At 49.2% G+C, this 21,033-nt stretch overlaps 2 protein-coding genes across 3 annotated transcripts; one reads left to right on the forward strand and one right to left on the reverse strand.

Moving 5' to 3' along the window:
* The first annotated feature begins 928 nt into the window (after window positions 1–928).
* Window positions 929–12,440, forward strand: LOC134013473 (arf-GAP with Rho-GAP domain, ANK repeat and PH domain-containing protein 1). Of its 2 annotated transcripts, XM_062452982.1 has the most exons (25): window positions 929–1,163; window positions 1,700–1,797; window positions 2,008–2,066; window positions 2,991–3,237; window positions 3,463–3,567; window positions 3,935–4,063; window positions 4,139–4,199; window positions 4,465–4,585; window positions 4,749–4,906; window positions 5,101–5,207; window positions 5,856–6,055; window positions 6,285–6,370; window positions 6,628–6,810; window positions 6,998–7,166; window positions 7,504–7,569; window positions 8,312–8,435; window positions 8,525–8,624; window positions 9,637–9,835; window positions 9,974–10,016; window positions 10,106–10,278; window positions 10,767–10,976; window positions 11,120–11,225; window positions 11,385–11,547; window positions 11,898–11,966; window positions 12,169–12,440. In XM_062452982.1, the coding sequence occupies exons 2-24, from the start codon at window positions 1,700–1,702 to the stop codon at window positions 11,928–11,930; spliced, it is 2,940 nt and encodes a 979-aa protein (XP_062308966.1). In that variant the 5' UTR covers window positions 929–1,163; the 3' UTR covers window positions 11,931–11,966; window positions 12,169–12,440. The 2 variants fall into 2 exon arrangements, with proteins under 2 accessions (XP_062308966.1, XP_062308965.1); XM_062452981.1 differs by lacking the exon at window positions 11,898–11,966 and having other exon boundaries at window positions 931–1,163.
* Window positions 12,340–20,923, reverse strand: ik (IK cytokine). Its single transcript, XM_062452984.1, has 19 exons — window positions 20,759–20,923; window positions 20,400–20,466; window positions 20,171–20,263; window positions 19,839–19,898; window positions 19,394–19,676; window positions 18,296–18,366; window positions 18,057–18,103; window positions 17,627–17,790; window positions 17,384–17,492; window positions 15,513–15,552; window positions 14,826–15,003; window positions 14,637–14,655; window positions 14,463–14,544; window positions 14,263–14,346; window positions 13,985–14,042; window positions 13,775–13,863; window positions 13,505–13,613; window positions 13,363–13,397; window positions 12,340–12,752 (listed from the first exon to the last, which is right to left on the reverse strand). The coding sequence occupies exons 1-19, from the start codon at window positions 20,772–20,774 to the stop codon at window positions 12,725–12,727; spliced, it is 1,632 nt and encodes a 543-aa protein (XP_062308968.1). The 5' UTR covers window positions 20,775–20,923; the 3' UTR covers window positions 12,340–12,724.
* Between the last annotated feature and the right edge of the window lie 110 nt (window positions 20,924–21,033).

A 21,033-nucleotide genomic window follows, 5' to 3' on the forward strand; every position in this document is an offset into this window, starting at 1 on the left:
ACTGTCCGTTAAAAGCTTCATTTGTTACTGTGAACTGTTATATTAAACTCACTGAAAAAAACTGTGTAGGCTAAATTGTTATTTTTGATATTTAGGATACTTTTCTGGTACCTTACAACCCTCAACCGCATTACCTTTTAACCTTATAACCTTATAATACTTAGAACACTAGTATTTCACTAGTTTAAACAAGTAGATTGAGTATATTGGTCTTCTTGCTGGCTGTGTAGCTGTGTGGGAGTCAGGTGGCTGAGCGTTTAGGGAATCAGGCTAGTAATCTGAAGGTTGCCACTTCGATTCCCGGCCGTGTCAAATGACGTTGTGTCCTTGGGCAAGGCACTTCACCCTACTTGCCTCGGGGGGAATGTCCCTGTACTTACTGTAAGTTGCTCTGGATACGAGCGTCTGCTAAATGACTAAATGGAAATGTATCCTGCGCCCTCCTGCCCAATCAATGCATTGCACTGAGTCACAGTAATCATGTCATAAGCCAATCCCCAGTTTTTTCTCCAGTGACTGCAATCATATATTCATTTAGCAATCACATTAATTTTGTAGAAATCTTTATCCAAATTGACATACACTCGAATTCGACCCTGGCAACCTCCATCCCCAGAACCCCACGGAAGGAAGCTATTATAGCTAATAAACTGAATCTAATCTACATGTTTTCGCTAGAAGTATCTCTAAATTCTTTTGTGTTTCTGTACTTATTATTAATAATGAGTTTTTTATTTACTTAAAAAAGGAATACAATACAAATACGTTGATGCTGATGGTGACCCTACGTGACATGGCCAATTTCTTACTATCTTCTCCGCGAGGTAAAACACCGACTGATTCGGTGAGCTCCCGGAAGGATATTATTAGATATACTGTTATTTAGACTTGTGCCGTGCCCCGAAGTTGTACCCAGCCCGCACACCCGCCTCCTTCCCAGAACACACCTGTTCAACTGGTTAGACAGGTGAACCGCATGGACTTGTGATATCACAACCAGCCAGGTGAGACTGAAACGCAGTTTCACGTTAACAAAACAACGCTGACGCACAGCAGAACAGTAGTCGCCTATACGGTCTATACCCGGCTTCACGAATATCTCAGAACTCCCTCCACTACCGTGGTCATCACTCGTACGCCGATACACCCCGGCAACCGACAAGGTAAACATCTGATTTACTAATGAAAAGTTTTTCGTGGGTATAAATGTAAAAGTGAAACAATTGTATTTTCGTTGTTATTCTTATATTGATCACACTGTGTGTAATTGTTTGTTTTGGAGATTGATGTTTATTACTTACCTTGTTCATGCTACTTACTTGCTCATGTGACCTACTATCAGTGTGTTTCAACCTTTGAACACCTTAAGCAGCGCATGCAGTGATTCTTTATGTCACTAAACTGCTGGTTGGATCCCAGTTTCGGTTTAATATTTTCTAAGTCTAATTTGGTGCCAAACCGTCTCGGGTAGCGTTATTTATTTGTCATATGATTCACCCCTACAGGACTACATTATCTGTGTGTTCAAATTCAAGTTTATTGTCAAACATATCAAGTTTCATGAAATGCATGATTGAGCTATGAGGTTAGAGAACAGACCGGTTCTGATGTAGGACTTAATGTCTTATAATACCTTGGGGTGTGTGTCCATGGTGGTGTGTTTGTGTGTGCGTGTTGATATGTGTGTGTGCCCCCTCAGATGTCCTCAGAGTTATATACGGACCTGCCGGTCCCAGTGCCTAAACCTCGCAACCGGTACAAACGCTGTGGAATCACTGTACAGACTTCCACTGACAGGTCAGACTCTCCTTCTCTCCCTTCTATAGTCCTCTTTTTCTCTCCTCTCCCTTCTCCTCTCCTTTCCTTTTCTCTCTCCTTTTCTCCTTTTCTCTCTCCTCTCCTCAACCTTCTCCTCTACTCTCATTTCCTTTCCTCTTCTCTCCCTTTCTCCTTTCTCCCTTTCTCCTCTCCTCAGCCCTACAGGTGTGTGTTGTTCTTCCTTTGCAGTGCTGTCCCGTCCTCAGAGATGGACAATTCTGCATCCTCCCCTGGACGTCACAGCAACGGTGAGTCAGGATGCTTATTGCCATGGCTGCAGTACCTGCAGTTACAGCTGACATCAGAGGCTGGTGTTATGTATGAGGACATGATTCCGTGTTTTTTATTGTGTAATATTGGAATTGTTGACATGGTGCTATCCTGCTTGGCTGCAAGGTTGAACATACAGTCATATGAATACAGGAAGTGCACGCTTGTGCTGTTCATGTACAATAGTCAAGCTTGGCTGTGGCTCTAACCTGTACTAAGTAGTTGTCAACTGTACACACCTGTCACCTGTCACCCAGGTAGTGAATGACTGGCTGATCTGGTATTCAGACAGGGAGACGGGCAGACAAGATAGGCAGACAGACAGACAGGCAGACAGACAGGCAGGCAGGCAGACAGGCAGGCAGGCAGGCAGGCAGACAGATGTGTTTTGTTTCACTCCTAGCCTCTAGCCTTTTAGCCTCTAGCCTTAACCGTAACCCCAGCTTTAAGCTTTAGCTGTCATCTTTAGTGAAACATTCCTACATGTGTAAATACAATCTTTATGGTTCTATCACGCCAGCACATGACGTTCCTTCACTAAATGTTCCCTCTTGTTACTGAAAACTGGTTTGGAAGAATGTACAGGCGATTCAGGCACATGTACTTTGACACTGTGAACATCTTTGTCCTGCACATGCACATACTGAGACATGACAAGAGCAATTACCTGTCAAAGCTAATTTTTTGTCTATCGCGCTCTACATCTTTGTGTCTCTTTCTCTTTCTTTGTCTATCTCTTTGTCTGTCTTTTTTTTTGCTTTTTCCTCGCTCCTTTTCACTCTTTCTTTCTTTCTTTCTTTCTTATTGTCTTTCTTTCTGTCTTTCACGCTCTCCTTCCCTCCCTCTCTATTTCTCTCTTTGTCTCTGTCCCTCTCCCTCTTTTCTCTCCTCCGCGGATGCAGCTGTTATCCTCCAGACAGCCAGGAGTTTTGACGAGGCGAAACCCGCCCCCCCCACCTCCCCGCCCCCTAGCCCAGAGGCGGAGCTTGACCCCTATGTGAGGGTGGTGCCTAACTGGGGCGACGGCTCTGGGTCCGGGTCCCTGTCGTCTGGGGGGGAGGAGGACTGCCCCACAGCCCCCTACACCCCCCCACGTCCCCTGCCCCCCTGCCCTGGGGAGGGGAACACTGAGCTGCAGAGGAACAGCAGGTAGGGACACAGCTGTCTGGTGTGTGTGTGTACGGTGTGTGTATGTCTCTGGATTGTTTGTTTGTGTTTGTGTACGATGCGTGTGTGGTGTTTGTGTATATTGTGTCTGTGTGAGTGTATGGTATGTTGGTGTGTCTCTCTATTGTGTGTGTGTGTGTGTGTGGATGGTGCGTGCATGTGGATGGTGCGGGTGTGTGTGTTAACGCTACCCTGTGTGTGTTGCAGCTCTGCCGAAGTGCATGTTAGTTCTATTCCCTGTAGAGAAGCCCCGCCCCCTCCCCTGAACCGGGCACATTCCACGTCCAGAGCCCTGAAACAGAAAGCCCCACGGTACACACACACACCACACACACACATACACCCCTACACTATACACTATACACACACAGTCCACCTCCAGACCCCTGCAATAAAGAGCCCCACACTACACACACACCAACACTAGACACACACCTACACTAGACACACACGCACTCCACCTCCAAAAGTCACACACACACACACGTGCACACACCATACACACACTCCACCTCCAGCATACTCACACACACACACCATACACGTACACCATACACACAACCACACACCTGCACATACGCAACTCACACCCACCGTTGCACCCCAACCCCATCTGGATGTAGTAGAGGTGGTTGGGTGACTGCTGTCCTGTCTGAGACTTGGTCTGCTGTGTTCTCAGAGCTGCCACCATCCGCGTCAGCCGCAGGAAGCAGCGGGGGGCCGGGGGGGCCGGGGGGCCGGCTGACCCCACGAGGAAGGAGAGCGTGGTGTCTCGCTCCAGCTGGCTGGACGTCTGGAAGGGTCGCAAGTAGGTACCGACATCACTGATGATGTCACTTCCTTCACTAACCCTGTCCCTGACCCCTGAACCCTGTCTCTGAAGGCACAATGTCGTGTGGGCCAGCCTGGACGGACAGCTGATGTCTCTGTGGAAGAAACGCAACGTGAGTCAACTCTGTTAGTACTCTTGTATCACTCTGATAGTATCTCAGTGGTACTTCAGTAGTACTCTGGTAGTACTCTCATTATACTCCAGTAGTTCTCTCATTATACTCCAGTAGTACTCTGGTAGTAATTGTTTTCTAGTTACACTCCAGTAATACCCTGGTAATTATCTCTTAGTTCTATGGTAGTACTTTGACAGTAATTGTATTCAGGTGGTACACCAGTAATACTCTGATAGTAATTGTACCCTGTATCTCTCTGCAGGACAAGTTCTCGGATGTGGTGTTCCATGTGTCCAGCGTGACCACGGTTAAGAAGCAGGAGAAGAGGCGCTTCTCGGTGTACTTCAAGAAGAAGCACTTTGAGTTCATGGCCCACAGCGACGGTGAGGAGAGCAGCCGCTGCCCCGGCACACGGCTCACAGCTGCTCTCCTCCCGCCTCCCTCCTGGAGACGACGGGGGGGGGGGAGAGACTTGCCACTTATCTCCTCTCCTGTGCTCCCCCTTCCTCTCCTGTCCTGTCGTGACTTCTCCTCTCCTCCCGACAGTGGTGCAGGAGGGCTGGGTGGCATCCCTGCTGGCGTCCCGGGGTCGTGACCCCCCCGCCCCCCCAGAGCAGCAGGGTCACCTGACCATGAAGGACCCTCGGAGCCGCGTCTACGCTGCCGTGTACCAGCACCGCCTCTGGATCTACAACAACAAGGAGGTGTGCGTGTGATCTGAGGATAATCGTGTGTGTGTGATCTGAGGATAATCGTGCGTGTGTGTGTGTTTCTGATCAGAGGATGATCTTGTGTTGGACCTGAGGATGATGTGTGCGTGACCTAAGGATGACGTTGTGTGTGTGAAATGAGGATGATGTTATCTGCGTGTGGTCTGAGGATGACGTTGTGTGTGCAGGACTTCCAGCTGGGTGTAGGTATGACCTATGTCTCCATGGAGGTGGCGTCAGTCAAGCCGACAGGACGTCACAGCTGCAGTCTTATCACCCCATACAAGACCTTCAAGTACGGACCTGGAACTTCTCTCTACCGCTATCTCTCTAGCTGTCAACCTCTCTCTACCTCTTTACCTCTCTACCCCTTTCTTTCTCCATCTACCTCTCTTCTTCCCTACTCCCTCCCTCTATCCCCTTCTCCCTTTCTCCTTCTATCTCACCTTCTCTCCCCCCTCCTCTTTCCGTCCCTCCTCTCTATATCTCTTTGCCAAATTTGAATGGTTTCATAAAGTAAACAACCTTTATAACAGCCAGCCTAATGCTGCGCTATTGCAGTGTTGCCCCAGGCTCTTTTACGACGTGCTTGACGGCTGTTGTTTTGCCTGTTGCTCGTCATGTTTTCAATGAGTCCAAAAGCCGGCTAAAGAGATCATCCTTTATTCCAGGGATTGGTGCAAACCAAACATCCATAAAAATAAAAACCATTTGCCCTTCCGGGGTCAACACCTCCCACTACCTGTCTCCCCCTGGCTCATATAGCCGAGCCAAACAGCGCCACCCAGTGTACAGCCTTAACCATTGCACCACAATACAATTAGATATTTGGCTCTTACAACCTTAATAGACTTTACTTACGACATCCAACCAGCAAACCTGGTCCTTTCCATCAGACCAAGTCTCTGGACAGGAAGTCACCTAAAGTCCTCTTCCTGTCTAGCTTCTCGGCGGACTCGTCGAGAGACCTGGCTGTGTGGGTGGACTGCCTGGGGAAGGTGATCCGCAGTGCGCTCTCCTGCAGCCAGGTGGCGCTACAGCTATGGGCCAGCCCCTGGAACAAGGTGTGTGCCGACTGTGGCAGTGCCAGCCCAGAGTGGGCCTCCGTCAACTTGCTGGCTGTCATCTGTGAAGAGTGTGCCGGTAGGGGGCGTACCGACTGGTTTATTTCGTTACTAACTGGTTATGTGGTTGATGTGTGGTTATCTAGCTGGCTAAATGGTTATCTGGTTAGCTAACTTGTTAGCTGGTTAACTGTCTGGTTAGTGAACTGGGTAGCTGGTGAACTATTTTGTTAGCTAGCTGGTTAACTGGTTAGCTAACTGGTTAGCTAGTTGGTTGACTATCTGACGGGTGTGTGTGTGTTTCTCAGGTCAACACAGGTCTCTGGGTATCGGTCTCTCCAAGGTGAGGAGTCTGAAGTTGGACAGCAAGGTCTGGACCGACCCTCTCATACAGGTGAGACAGGAAGGTCTCACACACATCATCTGCTCCACCACACTCCTCACCTGCCACACACACACCTCACTTGCTCTCCCACACACTTTACACACCTCACCGGCTCCCACACACACACACACCTCACCTGCTTCCACACACACACCACACACACACACACCTCACCTGCTCCCACACACACATCACACACACACCTCACCTGTTCACTCGGTAAGGATCAACATGATGACCCCCCCCTCTCTCTCTCGCCCCCCCAGTTGTTTGTTCTCCACGGTAACCAGGCGAGCGGGGATGTGTGGGGTCACAATGTCCCGGCAGCAGAGCAGATCCTGCCTGACTGCTCGTTACAGCAGAGGTCAGAGTTCATACAAGCCAAGTACCGCCGGGGGCGCTACCGACGCCTGCACCCGCTAGCCTCCAACCAGACCCTCCTCTACGAGGTCAGACTGGGGGAGGGGGGTGTTTGGGGAAGGGCGTTCAGGTGGGGGTGGTATGTCCCTGCTCCACAGTGGTTGTGTGAAGTGGTGTGTGTTTGAGGTGTTGTGTGTGATGTGTGTGTGTCCTCTCCTCCAGAGGTGGTGTGAGATGGTATATTTGTGTGTGTGACGTGTGTTCTCTCCCTTCCAGAGGCTGTGTGAGGTGGTGTGTGGTCCTGATGTGGTGGAGACCCTCTCCCTGCTGTGTTCTGGGGCCCGGGTCCACACTGGCTCCGCCTCCGTCGCCTCCCCCCTGGCACGGGCTGAGAGGGCGGGGCAGGCCCTGCAGACTGAGCTCCTCCGACACAACGAGTACACAGGTACACACAAAAACACATTTGCACACTAGTACACAGTTCAAGTTCAAGTCTTTTATTGTCAGATGCACAGAACAACACAGGGTCAGACTGGGCACTGAAATTCTTAGGACAAGACAACGCAAAGCAACCTGGCATAACATAACATATAAGTACACAGAACATAGATTACATCTATGATAAGCTAAAATATAGTAAACCTCCTAATATACAAATAAGACACAGGTACACACACACCACCTCACACACATGCACAGACACACATGCGCAGACACACATAAACGCACAGTGTGAGCTGATTTCACTGAAATCTCTGTTGTCATGGCATCTTATCTTCCAGAGTACCCAGCCTATCAGCACGAGAAGCTCAGGAGTGACCCCGCCTCTGACCCCGCCTCCACTCCAGGTACGCTCCACCTGAGACGCCATCATTCCCCACAGAGACACAAACTGACACTGTCGGTGTGACACAAAGTTGACGAGAACGCTATGACTGAAATGTTTTGGGTTGTCGTCGACTAAAACTAGGCTCCAACTATGAAGGCAGGGCTTGAAATGAACTTTTGAACTTGTTAGCATTAGTGCACCGAACTTATAAAATATTGGAGCACCCACTGAAAATGTTCATATTGACTTTTCAGCTCTTCAAACTTTTAGCGCGAGTTAGCTCCCTGTCACGTGACAACGTAGCGCAGTGACAATGGAGTGATTGACGGTTAATTTTAACCAATGTAAAATTTGCAATAAAGTTAAGAACGTAAAGATGAAGTTTAACTGGTTATGTAACGTTGGATAGAACGGTAGACCGTTCACTGGATCAGCTCACAGCAGGCACATACTGTGCAGTAGGCTAATAAGCGAGCGTTTTGTAAAGAAATTAAAACGGGTCGCTGAAATATCTGCTCAAATTAACACTGTGTGTGTGCGTGCGTGTGCGTGTGTGGGGGTCAGATGGCTGAGCGGTTAGGGAGTCGGGCTAGTAATCAGAAGGTTGTTGGTTCGATTCCCAGCCATGCCAAATGACGTTGTGTCCTTGGGCAAGGCACTTCACCCTACTTGCCTCGGGGGAATGTCCCTGTACTTACTGTAAGTCGCTCTGGATAAGAGCGTCTGCTAAATGACTAAATGTAATGTAAATTTGTGTGCAGGGGAGGAGGAGCTGCATGGGAAGCTGGAGGAGGACCGGTTCTTGTTCTCCCAGGAGAACGACGATGCAGCCTGCGACGTTCTGGACCTGAGAGAGGTCGTCTCTGTGTTCGACCGCTCTGCCGGGTATGGCACGCACGCACACACACATATACAGAACACACACACAGACTGTCACTGTGTTGTGATAGAGGTTGTTGGTTTGAATCCCGCAGGTCCAACCATGAGTTTGAGATTGTGACCCTGACAGACAAGCTGCTGTGCAGCGCAGACATACGAGAGACACTGGTGGCTCACCTCACACACATCCTCAAGGTACGCCTGTCTGTCTGCCTGTCTGTGTGTCTGCCTGTCTGTGTGTCTGCCTGCGTCTGTCTGTGTGTATCTGCCTGTCTGCAGAGTGCAAATTATACAATGACAATCGGGGGGGTCAACTTCTTCTCCAGGGCGTAACTTTTCCTAGTAGGAACGATATATCGACCCCCCCCCTACCTGTTTTGGGGGGGTCCAAGTCATAATTAGGGGGGTCAAACCCCCCTAACCCACCCGTAATCCGCACCCTGTCTGTCTGTCTGTATGCCTGCCTTTTTTTGTTAAAAAGTTACAAACTTGTTGAAACTAGAGAGGGTCCCATTTCTGTAACCTCAACTTTCCTACACTTTTAGCTATGGTACTAATGCTGAGGGCTCGCTGATATTGCTGTCTGTCTTACTAGCACGTTGTATCTATGGGTCGTTGCTAATGTGTGCTGACGTGACGCTCGTAAACTGTGCAACGGAATGGAAAATTGTTTATATAGTGTAAAAACATTGTTTATATAGTGTAAAAACTAAGGGACGAGTTAGGGTGGGAAAATAAATAATAAATATGTACATGTTATATATATGTGACATAACATAGTGTGTGCCTTGCTGACCCAAGCACACCCAATTACTAAACCAAGGCAGCAAACGATTTACTAAAACAACTTTCAGCTCAACTGTAAATGGCTATGTGACATAAGAATCTCATATTCAAATTATTCACCAAAGGAAATGCCAGTGCCTAGTTGCTTTTATGACAGGATTTGGTCTTAATAAAATGCATGAGTGATATATTATATTAAATAGTGTACATACATTGGAAACTACCATGTCTCGTTGCTTTGTGGGAATTTTTTTTTGTTGGAAATCTGTCCTTCTGTCAGTGTAAATAACTAGTTATAGGAACCCCTCCAGAAAAGTACTAATTGTGTGTGTATGTGTGTAAATGTGTGTGCGTGGCTGTATATATGCTTGTGTGTGGCTGTGTGAATGCATGCGTATTTGGTGTACGTGTGTGTGCGCAGGTGGTGCTCCCGGGCCCAGTAGAGGAGGCTGATCTGGGGGGCCTGAAGGCCGTGGCGAGGGTCTCCCTCCGGGAGGAGGGGGGCGACCGCCATCACAACGAGGTGTGGGTGGGGCTACAGAGGGGAGGGGTCATCCTCTACTGCTCCGACGCCCAGAGACACCGAGAAAGACTGGCCCTCACCTCACACATGCGCTACAGTAAGACACACACACACACAAACTACAGTACTTACCACACATACACACACACACTACAGTACGGACCACACACACACGTAAGACACACACACACTGACACAGAGCAGTATGTTGTGTAACTGTGTGTCTCCTCTCCAGATATGTCCTCTGAGACCACCATAGAGCTGCAGACGGAACTCAGGTTAGTAGGTGACACGTGACCCTGGTCACGTGACCCTGTCATAAACGGCATACAGGGTAGGACCTGAGCCTCTCCTCTCTCCCTTTTAGGACCCTCTCTCTGCGGTTCGAGGGAGAGCACAGCTGCCAGTCGTGGTTTGAGGGGCTGGCACAGGCGTCCGTACCCGCGGAGGAGGGCAGGGATGCGGCCCGGCTGCCCTCGGCCACCCTGGGCAGGGTTCCCCCTGCGGTGGAGCGCTGTATCTCACACATCACCCTGCACGGTGAGAAGGGGAGAAGTTACACTATTTCTGCGTTTTGACTACAAGAAAGGCACATTTTAAAGTCACATTTATTATTATTATTTATTAAATGATATATAAGTGCGAGAAGTCCGTTCATGGCTAGGTACCTACTGTTGCTAACTCGAAGGTGGTGTATATTGTGTTCTCAATTATGGTTTGGTCTGCATTTCCATTCAAAATCTAAGAATGGGACTGCATTATTTCTGCTGTGTCACAATCTCACATTGTAAATACCCAGCCACTCTCAATACCATTTTCACATCTGTTTGGTAGTTTCTACATTCCTTCAAATATTTAGCTTTCTGGCTAGCTCCATTTTTGCACACAACTACAGCTAATTCTGCAACTGGGACTGCTCTCATGTCAAATGATTAGCCGCGGTTAGCCTAGCCTAGTAAGTTTCTCAATGCTTGGCATTTCATTCTTCTCCCCCATTCTCTCTCCTTCCTTCCCCTCTCTCATCTCAGGTCTGAAGGTGGAGGGCGTGTACCGGCGCTGTGGCGTGGCCACTAAGGTGAAACGATTGGTGGAGGCCCTGTGCGCGTCGCCGGGCTCCGCCCCCTTGGAGACAGACGAGCAGGGCGTGCTGGACGCGGCCTCCGCCCTCAAGATGTACGTCCGCCAGCAGGAGGCGCTCATCCCCCCCCAGCACACACAGCTGTGGGTGGAGGCTGCAGGTGAGGCTGGGGTAGAGGGAGGCTAGGGAAGGGTGGGTTGGAGGTTGGGGGGGGAAGGCTGGGAGGAGGGTGGGGGAGGTTAGAGCCCCGCCTTCTCTCTATCTCACCACTCTACTTGTGTGTGTGTGTGTGTGTGTGTGTAGCTGAACCAGTGGAGGCTGTGAGGCTGGCTTCATACAGGAAGCTCCTGAAGCAACTTCCTACAGATAATAGAGCCACCCTCAACACGCTGTGCGGACACTTCTACATGTAAGAACACACAATAATACACACATGATCATACACACATCAGTTCACACACACACACACACAGACATCAAACACATACAAAAAAACACCTCAAACATTACACACACACACACCTTCAAGACATCTTTCCATGCCTCCCCTCTCTCCTCCCCTCTCCAGAGTACAGCTGTACAGTGGGGATAACAAGATGACGGCTCAGAGCTTGGCTGTGGTGTTTGTTCCCACTCTGTTCCCCGACCAGCTGAGCCTGAACCAGGCCTCCAACTCCAACATGGTCCGACTCACCCGCGAGCTCATCATACACCACACACTGCTGTTCATGGTACGCTCTCTCTCACACACGCATTATATACACACACATCCTACACCATACACTGGTGTTCATGGTAAGCTCTCTCCTACACACACACACAGCCACACACTATCAGGGAAAAAAAACTAAGATCTGTCGCTTTTAAGTTGTCACCACCAGACTCATACTAACATACTAACCACCAATAACCATAACCACCAAGCTGTTGGGCTCCAAGGCTGTAGAACGCTGTTTGGTACCAAGGATCTACAACATAGCGTTTGGCACTAAGGTTCTAGGACACTGCGCTTAGTACCAAGGTTCTAGAGCACGTTTGGTATGCTCCAATCACACGTGTTCCTCCATTTCTCCCTGTCAAGAGTGTTCTGCTGGCTGGCCTGGAGTTAGACTGACCCTCGCGGGCGACCCCTAATCTCTAACCCCCGCAGGTAACCCCTTAACCTCTAACCTCCTAGTTCCCCTCAAGGCTGTATACCTGGCTGGCTGAAAGCTTACCTGGCTCACTACTGATCTTGCTGGCTGACTGGCTACCTGCTTACCTAACTGGCTGATTGCTCACCTGGCTGACTGCTTACAGAGGCTGGCTTGCTAGCTGTTTACCTAGCTGTGACCCCGTCTCTCTGGCTGCAGGGCACCAATGTGGAGGAATGTGAAGAACAGATCACCGTTCTCTGACATCTTTCCACCTCCACCCTCCTCTTCCTCACCTCACCACTTAGCTATGGGCTGGGAAGAAAAAGAACTCTACATTTTAAGCTCACGTTTATTATAACATGTGTATAGTGTATGTAATACAACATATTCGACTTTTTTAAACTTTATTATACAAACTTGCTCGGATCTATACAAATGTGTTCATAATCATGTGTTGTGTTAAAAAAAATAAAGCCAAATAAATCAGAGGTACTGGTTGGATTCACTGCTTCTGGTTCATCACTGGAGGGAGGGGCCCAGACTAGGATATCACACTTGACCATGGCAGGAACAGAAGTAATACGTATAATAATAATAATGTTACATAAGAATAATGTTGAAAGAACATAGTATCTTATAATGGTAGTAGTAATATTAATTATAAGAACGGCAGCAATACTAGGAGAGGCTGGAAATGGAGAAACTAAACATCCGACACGTCCTAAATTTACAAGCGGGGTTTTGTGGAAGATGGGGTGTGCAGGAGGAGCTCTCAGTACTTGGGCCTCTTCACACTGACCCTGAGGAGAGAGGGAGAGAACACCAGACATCAGCATAGAACCAGACTGGGACTACAACAACCATACTGCTAGATCTACTCCCTCCCATCACATCCCTGGAGGAGATGGAGGGATAAGAGGGGCAGGTGGAAGAGATGGAGGGACGAGAGATGGAGGGATGAGAGGGGCAGGAGGAGGAGGGATGAGAGGGGCAGGAGGAGGAGAGATGGAGGGATGAGAGGGGCAGGAGGAAGAGATGGAGGGATGAGAGGGGCAGGAGGAGGAGAGATGGAGGGATGAGGGGCAGGAGGAGGATGGAGGGATGAGAGAGGAGCAGGAGGAGGAAAGAGGAGGGATGATAGGGGTAGGAGGAGGAGAGATGAGAGGGGCAGGAGGAGGAAAGAGGAGGGATGATAGGGGTAGGAGGAGGAGAGATGAGAGGGGCAGGAGGAGGAGAGATGGAAGGATGAGCGAGGGGCAGGAGGAAGCAGGAAGGATGAGAGGGGCAGGAAGAGGAGAGATGGAGGGATGAGAGGGGCAGGAGGAGGAGATGTAGGGATGAGAAAGGGGCAGGAGGAGGCATGAAGAGGGGAGATGGAGAGATGAGAGAGGTAGGAGAAGAGGAACTTACCCGTCAGCCTCCATCTTCTTCCTCTTCTCGATGATCTGTGAAGGAAGAGGCACATGGTGAGCTCACATCCTCCAAGACCTCTACGTATGACATCACATCCTGTGAGGGAGCCCAGAGTGACATCACATCCTGGTGTACTCACTGCGCTGATCTTCTTCCACTGGCGGTCCAGCTCTGCTTTCTCATTGGTCTCTTTGAAGCGCCGCGTTTTTCTCCCCTCGGACATTTTAATGCCGTACTGGAACGCCGCTCTGCACACACACACACACACACACACTCTTATTACTGCAGTTTGACACATAATCTTAGGAGGGTGCATTACTTGGGCAGGGCCTCTTTGTTGTTAACACAGTTGGTGTGTGTGTGTGTGTTTGTATAGTGTGTCAAGAATGTGTGTGTGTGTTTGTATTACTTGGGCAGGGCCTCCTTGTTGTTCATGTAGTCGCTATACTCCTCCTGAGTATCAAAGTCCCAGCGCCCGAGAGGACCCTTCTTGTTACCCTGGAAACACAAACACACACAGCCAATGAACACACTGAACTGTGCGACGGGGGGGGGGGGGGGGAGGGGCCTTGGATGATCTTTGGCATTGTATGGTGCATTGTGGGACGTGTAGTCAGACCTGGTCCATTTTGGTGTAGTCCACTTCCTCGTCACTGTCCACTGCCAGGTCATCCATGCTGGAGGGGAGGGGGGGGGGGGGGGGGGGGAGAAGGGAGAGACCAGAGAAGAGGACATGGTAGAGAACAGAGATCCCAGATGTTAAATTCTCAGTAACAATGTGAAATTTCTATATGGACCAGAAGGTCCTAGGGTTCTAGCAGGGACGGATTCTAACGGGGTCCAGTTCTAGGGAGCTAGAAAGGTCTGGTGCTAGTGTTCTAGCAGGCTGAGACGTACGTTGCAGGGTAACACTCTGCGTAGCTGTTGGACATCCCAAAGAAATCTCCCAGTTGCTGCTTCTCCTCACGACGACTACCTGCAGTGGAGACGAGTCAAGGAGAACCAACACTCTACACACACACACACACACACGCCAACCAACACACACAAACTCTCCCTGGACAGAGGGATTGGCCAATGAGCATTGAGAAGGATATGTCTCCTCGGCCTGCCATTGGGCAGTGGTTCCAGCAAACTTCTCATTGATCAGCTTGATCTGGTCCTTGATAGACACTGGGGCTGTAAACGGGAACACACACAGGGAGAGGGGTCAGGGAGAGGTCAAGGAGGGTTAGGGGACGAGGTACGGTTAAAGACGAAGAGGGGTTTACCTGGCTCGATCTCCAGGGCCTGCAGACAGACAGACACACACACACAAACAAACACAGAGATGACAACATTAGTCACTCCATGGTCGAAAGCTCGTCAGAGGGCTAGGACCATGTGATCAGGTATCAACAGTAACGGCGCCAGAGGCGGCGCGCGGTCATGTGATCCGGCGTCAGCGCTCGTGAACCGACCTCGTCGTCAGCCCTGGGCTTCTCAAAGTAGCTGTGTCGCCTCTTCTCCTCCTCCCGCTCCCTCTCTCGCTCCCTCTCCCGGTCCCTCTCTCGCTCCCTCTCCCGGTGGCGGTCCTTCTCCTTGTCCCTCACAGCCTTGGACGTGGAGGGGATGTAGTCGCCGATGTCCTCGAAGATGCTGAGGAACGCGGGGGGGAACCGAGGGTTAGTTCCGTACCAAACCCTTTTCCTGCACTTGGTTGGATTCATGTGGTCTACTTTCTAGACAGTACATTTGAGTACAATCTGGGATTATATTTATATATCGTGTGTGTAAAAATCCTTTTACAGACACATCGTAACTCGTGTTGGGGTTTTGTTTGTCGTTTCTATTTTTGTGATCACGATGATGATCCGATGTTCGATAGCGAAACGTCATCGGTAGGTGTGCCTCTTGATTTAGTCCAGGAGGGAAGGGATTACACGGGAGCGGAAGGGCAAACGTTTTTACTACTGCGCAATCTCTAGTCAATGGTGGTACGGAATACGAATCCTTCAAAGTTGGATTTATCATTTTTCATAAATTCAATCAAAGGTGAATCGCTGGAGGAGGAGAGAGGAGGCCAAGAGGAGGAGAGAGATTCACCCAATCAGGGGTCTGGAACATGCAGGATTAGGAAAGAAGGTGCGCGTCTGAGCTGGTCTCACCTGATGTCTGCTTCCGGAGCCTTCTTCTCATCCAGCTTGCCTGTTCACACACACACAAACACAGAAAGAGAGGTCAACACTTCACACACACACTAGGTATATATACTAGGTACAGTATTCTGCAGGTAAACACATACAGTTAGGTCCATAAGTATTTGGACATTGACACAATTTTCATCATTTTGGCTCTGTATACCACCACAATGGATTTGAAATGAAACAATCAAGATGTGCTTTAAGTGCAGACTTTCAGCTTTAATTTCAGGGTATTTACATCCAAATCAGGTGAACGGTGTAGGAATTACAACACATTTTATATGTGCCCCCCCCCTTTTTAAGGGACCAAAAATAATTGGACAAACTAACATAATCATAAATCTAATTGTCACTTTTAATACTTGTTTGCAAATCCTTTGCAGTCAATGACAGCCTGAAGTCTGGAACCCATAGACATCACCAGACGCTGGGTTTCGTCCCTGGTGATGCTCTGCCAGGCCTCTACTGCAACTGTCTTCAGTTCCTGCTTGTTCTTGGGGCATTTTCCCTTCAGTTTTGTCTTTAGCAAGTGAAATGCATGCTCAATTGGATTTAGGTCAGGTGATTGACTTGGCCATTGCAGAACATTCCACTTCTTTGCCTTAAAAAACTCTTTGGTTGCTTTCGCAGTATGCTTCGGGTCATTGTCCATCTGCACTGTGAAGCGCCGTCCTATGAGTTCTGAAGCATTTGGCTGAATCTGAGCAGATAATATTGCCAGAAACACTTCAGAATTCATCCTACTGCTTTTGTCAGCAGTCACATCATCGATAAATACAAGGGAACCAGTTCCATTGGCAGCCATACATGCCCACGCCATAACACTACCTCCACCATGCTTCACTGATGAGGTGGTATGCTTTGGATCATGAGCAGTTCCTTCCCTTCTCCATACTCTTCTCTTCCCATCATTCTGGTACAAGTTGATCTTGGTCTCATCTGTCCATAGGATGTTGTTCCAGAACTGTACAGGCTCTTTTAGATGTTTTTTGGCAAACTCTAATCTGGTCTTCCTGTTTTTGAGACTCACCAATGGTTTACATCTTGTGGTGAACCCTCTGTATTTACTCTGGTGAAGACTTCTCTTAATTGTTGACTTTGACACAGATACGCCTACCTCCTGGAGTGTTCTTGATCTGGACAACTGTTGTGAAGGGGTTTTTCTCCACCACAGTTGTTTTCCGTGGTCTTCCGGGTCTTTTGGTGTTGCTGAGCTCACCAGTGCGTTCTTTCTTTTTAAGACTGTACCAAACAGTTGATTTGGCCACACCTAATGTTTTTGCTATCTCTCTGATAGGTTTGTTTTGATTTTTCAGCCTAACGATGGCTTGCTTCACTGATGGTGACAGCTCTTTGGACTTCATATTGAGAGTTGACAGCAACAGATTCCAAACACAAATATCATACTTGAAATTAACTCTAGACCTTTTATCTGCTCCTTGTCAATGAAATAACGAACTCCCTTTATGAGGGAATAACATACACCTGGCCATGGAACAGCTGAGCAGCCAATTGTCCAATTACTTTTGGTCCCTTAAAAAGGGGGGGGCCACATATAAAATGTATTGTAATTCCTACACCGTTCACCTGATTTGGATGTAAATACCCTGAAATTAAAGCTGAAAGTCTGCACTTAAAGCACATCTTGATTGTTTCATTTCAAATCCATTGTGGTGGTATACAGAGCCAAAATGATGAAAATTGTGTCAATGTCCAAATACTTATGGACCTAACTGTATAAATGTATGCTGAGGCCTGCAGTAGTGCGCGTGACCAGAAGCACGCACACATACACACACACACACACACACACACACACACACACACAGGCCTACCCTTCTCCTTCCTCTTCATCTTCTTGTTGCGTGTTCCCTGGCGCAGGTAGGACAGGATCTGGGTCAGCTTGCTGATCACAATGTCATTGGTGGTGAGGGTGGTCTGGGCCTGGGGGGGTTACACACACACACACACACACACACACACACTTGAAGACAGACTCTAGTGAGAGGTGCGTGTACCTCCATGGTAGGGCATTCAGCCTTGCTGCGTATGAGCGTGGTGGGGATGTGTGTGTTTACCTCCATGGTAGGACAGTCAGCCTTGCTGCGGATGAGCGTGGTGGGGATGTCAGTGTCCGCGTACTCGTCCTCCAGGTCGACCACGTAGGCCATGCGGCCGGGCAGGAAGAGCTCGTTACGCTCCGTCTGGCGCCCCTTGAACAGGATACGGTAGATGTTCCTTCCTGTGGGGAGCGACGGCAGCCGGCGTTAGCCACAAGCTTACCAGTGAGTGTCAGCCACATGCCTGCTAAGTGGCTAGCATTAGCCACATGCTAACCAATAAGCGTTAGCCACATGCCTGCTCACACAGCTAGGGTTAGCGACATGCTAGTCAGGCCAGTTCTCTGGAACATCACTAACGTAAGTAGGTTTAGCTATATGCTAACAGCAGGAGAGCATCTGGCCGGCTCAACATGGCGGCGGCCCTGGAGACCTGTGGCTCACTCACCCATACGAGTCTTGAACTCAATCTTTTCCTCCGGCTCCACCTCTCTCCTGGGGGGGGGGGGGGGGGGGTGATGTTAGCTCAGGGGTTAGAGTGTAGTGGAAAAATGAATTTTAGAGAGAGAGACAGACATGGGAGAGACACATACAGAGTGAGGGGAGAGACAAATAGAGAGGGGGACAGAGAAAGGGAGAAAAAGAGACAAACAGAGATATAAAGAGAGAGAGACTAGACAGACGTACTTGACTTCTTTCTGGACTTTCTCGATCAAGTCCTCCTCTTCCTTCTCCTTGCTGGTGATCTCAGCTCGCACCTGGAGACACACACACACACACACACACACACACATCAGTATCGTGCCTAAAGCAAGGAAGTCAGTGTTGCATTTGTCAAGTGGACGGTCATTTTGAACAATGAAATTCTTAGGTCACATGGCAAGCAACAGCTACGTAGTACATTAAAAAGAGTCCAAATAAGGGCAAGAAAACCTAAAATAGCAATAAACACCAGCAGCACTTCCAGAGCCAGGAAGAAGACCGTGTTCAAGCACTACGTTATATTTGAGTGATTTTGTTTGTGTTCCCCTGAGGCGTCTGGGGGGACAGAGAGGACAGACTGGCCTAGATGATATTTATACTCTTCAGAACAGAAGGAGGAGGAGAAGGACAAGGAGGAGAGGGAGGGGAAGGAGGTGAGGAGAGTAGGGCATCTAGAACCACCATATTTCACCATCTTCAGTCTATCAAGGCGTTAGCCAGTGGGAGCTGGCTGGCCATCTCTGCTCCATGATGACACCATTCAGGAGGAGAGGAGGGAGAGGGGGAAGAGGGAGAGGGGAGGACAAGAGGGCAGGAGACGCTTTTCCACCGCATGGTACTGGCTCCACTCAACTCTTTCAGGACCAAGTATTTTAGTTTTCCACTGCAGAACTGTACACCCTCAATGTAGCTGGTCGTCTTAGCGATGTCGCATGAAACGGACGTGACTTCATCGTTCTGTACCCGACACCGCTGGATCCTTTGGTCGGCAACCAAACAGAGAACGTCCGCACCTCCTCAATTGACCACGTGTAGTTTTGCGAGTTGCTATTTAAATCGAGTAGTAGGCGGTAGTCAGTGGGAGCTAGCTTGCCATCTCTGCTTCACAGGTATGAACATGGATCACACCAACACTATCTTGCATTTGTAGAGGACTGGCCGAGTGGACTTCAAGAGAAGGGAGGAGGGGAGAAGAGGAGGAAGGGAGGAGGGGAGACGAAAGCACGAGAAAAGGAGGAGGGGAGAGGAGGAGAGAGAAAATGAGGCGGGAGGAGAGCAGGGCTCGGAGTCTGACCGTCTCACCTTCTGCAGCAGGGCAAAATCCAGCCCCTTCACCAAGTGAGTGTGCTCCATGTCACCTCCCAAGAACTTGGACTCCTGGATGAGTTGGCGCCTCTTCTCTGCAGCCGAGTGGTCGGCCTCGGCTGTGGGGCCCACGGCTCGGTAGTTTGCCGTGGTGCTGATCAGCTCCGTCTCCTCGTAGTCCTTGTTGACGCCGTCGCGGCGCTCGCGGGCACGGTCGCGGTACTTCTCCGCCAGCTCGCGCTCCCGCTCAATCTCCTGCTGCCGCAGCTTGGCATAGTAGCTGGGGGAGAGAGGTCAGGGCTGAAAGGTCAGGACTTGAGGGGTCATACAGATATTTAGGTGTGTCGTTGTTCCTCACAGTTTCAGATAGGAAAAATATAACCCTTCATGAATATTCATGCCTGGCTGGAACGGCACCGTGGTAACAGTGCTGAAAGCTCACCTTTTCTTCTTCCTCCTGCGAGCAGCTGGATCCTCATCCTCATTGTAGTCCCGTGGCATTCTGGGAAAAACATGGAGGTTAGCCCCTGGAAATAACAACAACTGACACCAGATATAACGGATTTTCATAATCATCATCATCATCCTTGGCGTAGCCAACAGCCACACCGCTTAGCCCAACTGAGTTTTTCTACATGTCCCAATTCGGCAGTTGAACATAATTTGCACAGTAAGGAGAAGGTTGATGAATGCGCCATCCAAGAATAACTTTGAGAAACATCTGGCCCCCTTATGACACATTTTCAATTGCTGCTCGTCATCACCATCACTCACTCATGGTGTCTGGACTTGGAGGGTGGTGCTGAGGACGGCGCGGAGCGAGGGGTCATCAACAGCTTACGGAAGTCGTCATTGGTCAGCTTGGACCTGGTGGTGACGGGGGAAGATATTCAGGTCACTCAGAACATAAATACAGAAGACAACACAGCTAGACCAGCTTACACGACCGCTGCTGTTCAAATAAAAAGACAGACAGAAAGATGGAAAGAAACACTCGTCTTACTGCATCGCGGAGCGGTGGTCCTCCACCTCATGGTTGTCGGGGGCTAGGGGGTTGGAGTAGGCTTCGGCTGCGAGGGAGACACGGGCGTTAGCACATGAAGCCATGGAGACGCTGCACTAGACTGTCTCAGCACAAACTGCTAGAAGTACAGTCAATAGCTGTGCTATAGCTACATAACTCTCTACAGAGTTAAAAACTAGGTTGCTTCAACCCTAGGTTGAATATATCGCCATGATCTACATAGCTTCAACCGTCCCTCTGCGCTTGATCTAGTTAGCACTAGCTGGTTAGCTTTCAGACAGCTTGTATGATAACGTTAGAGCTCTAACTAATGCAAATGCCGAATATGATGTACTTACTTTCTCGTTCCGGCATTTTGATGCAGATGTGGGTCACACTCCCTAGAAGAGTGTACGATAAATGATCATTCAAATTTATAAACACACGAGCATTAATCTATCGCGTTCTTCCTTGTTGTCTACGACGAGGTTGCTGTGAATTCGCTTCGGAAGAACGGAAGTGACAGTCCCTTGTAATCAACAGTCGAACGACTGGTTGGCTACTCGATCACTCTATTGGTAGAGTCTAGTGTTTCCTTATTAGTGATTGGATCAAAATGCATGTCAATCTTAAC

This window comes from Osmerus eperlanus, chromosome 27 (assembly GCF_963692335.1).
Source record: "Osmerus eperlanus chromosome 27, fOsmEpe2.1, whole genome shotgun sequence".
NCBI classification, from domain to species: domain Eukaryota; kingdom Metazoa; phylum Chordata; class Actinopteri; order Osmeriformes; family Osmeridae; genus Osmerus; species Osmerus eperlanus.

Excerpts from the sequence above, each read along its gene's own strand:
- LOC134013473 (XM_062452981.1), top strand. The coding sequence starts at position 1,700 with ATGTCCTCAGAGTTATATACGGACCTGCCGGTCCCAGTGCCTAAACCT. Across the intron at positions 1,798-2,007 it reads GTACAGACTTCCACTGACAG|TGCTGTCCCGTCCTCAGAGA; the intron begins GTCAGACTCTCC and ends CTTCCTTTGCAG. Across the intron at positions 3,568-3,934 it reads CTGAAACAGAAAGCCCCACG|AGCTGCCACCATCCGCGTCA; the intron begins GTACACACACAC and ends CTGTGTTCTCAG.
- ik (XM_062452984.1), bottom strand. Across the intron at positions 17,791-18,056 it reads TGAGTTCAAGACTCGTATGG|GAAGGAACATCTACCGTATC; the intron begins GTGAGTGAGCCA and ends CGCTCCCCACAG. Across the intron at positions 15,553-17,383 it reads GATGAAGAGGAAGGAGAAGG|GCAAGCTGGATGAGAAGAAG; the intron begins GTAGGCCTGTGT and ends GTGTGTGAACAG.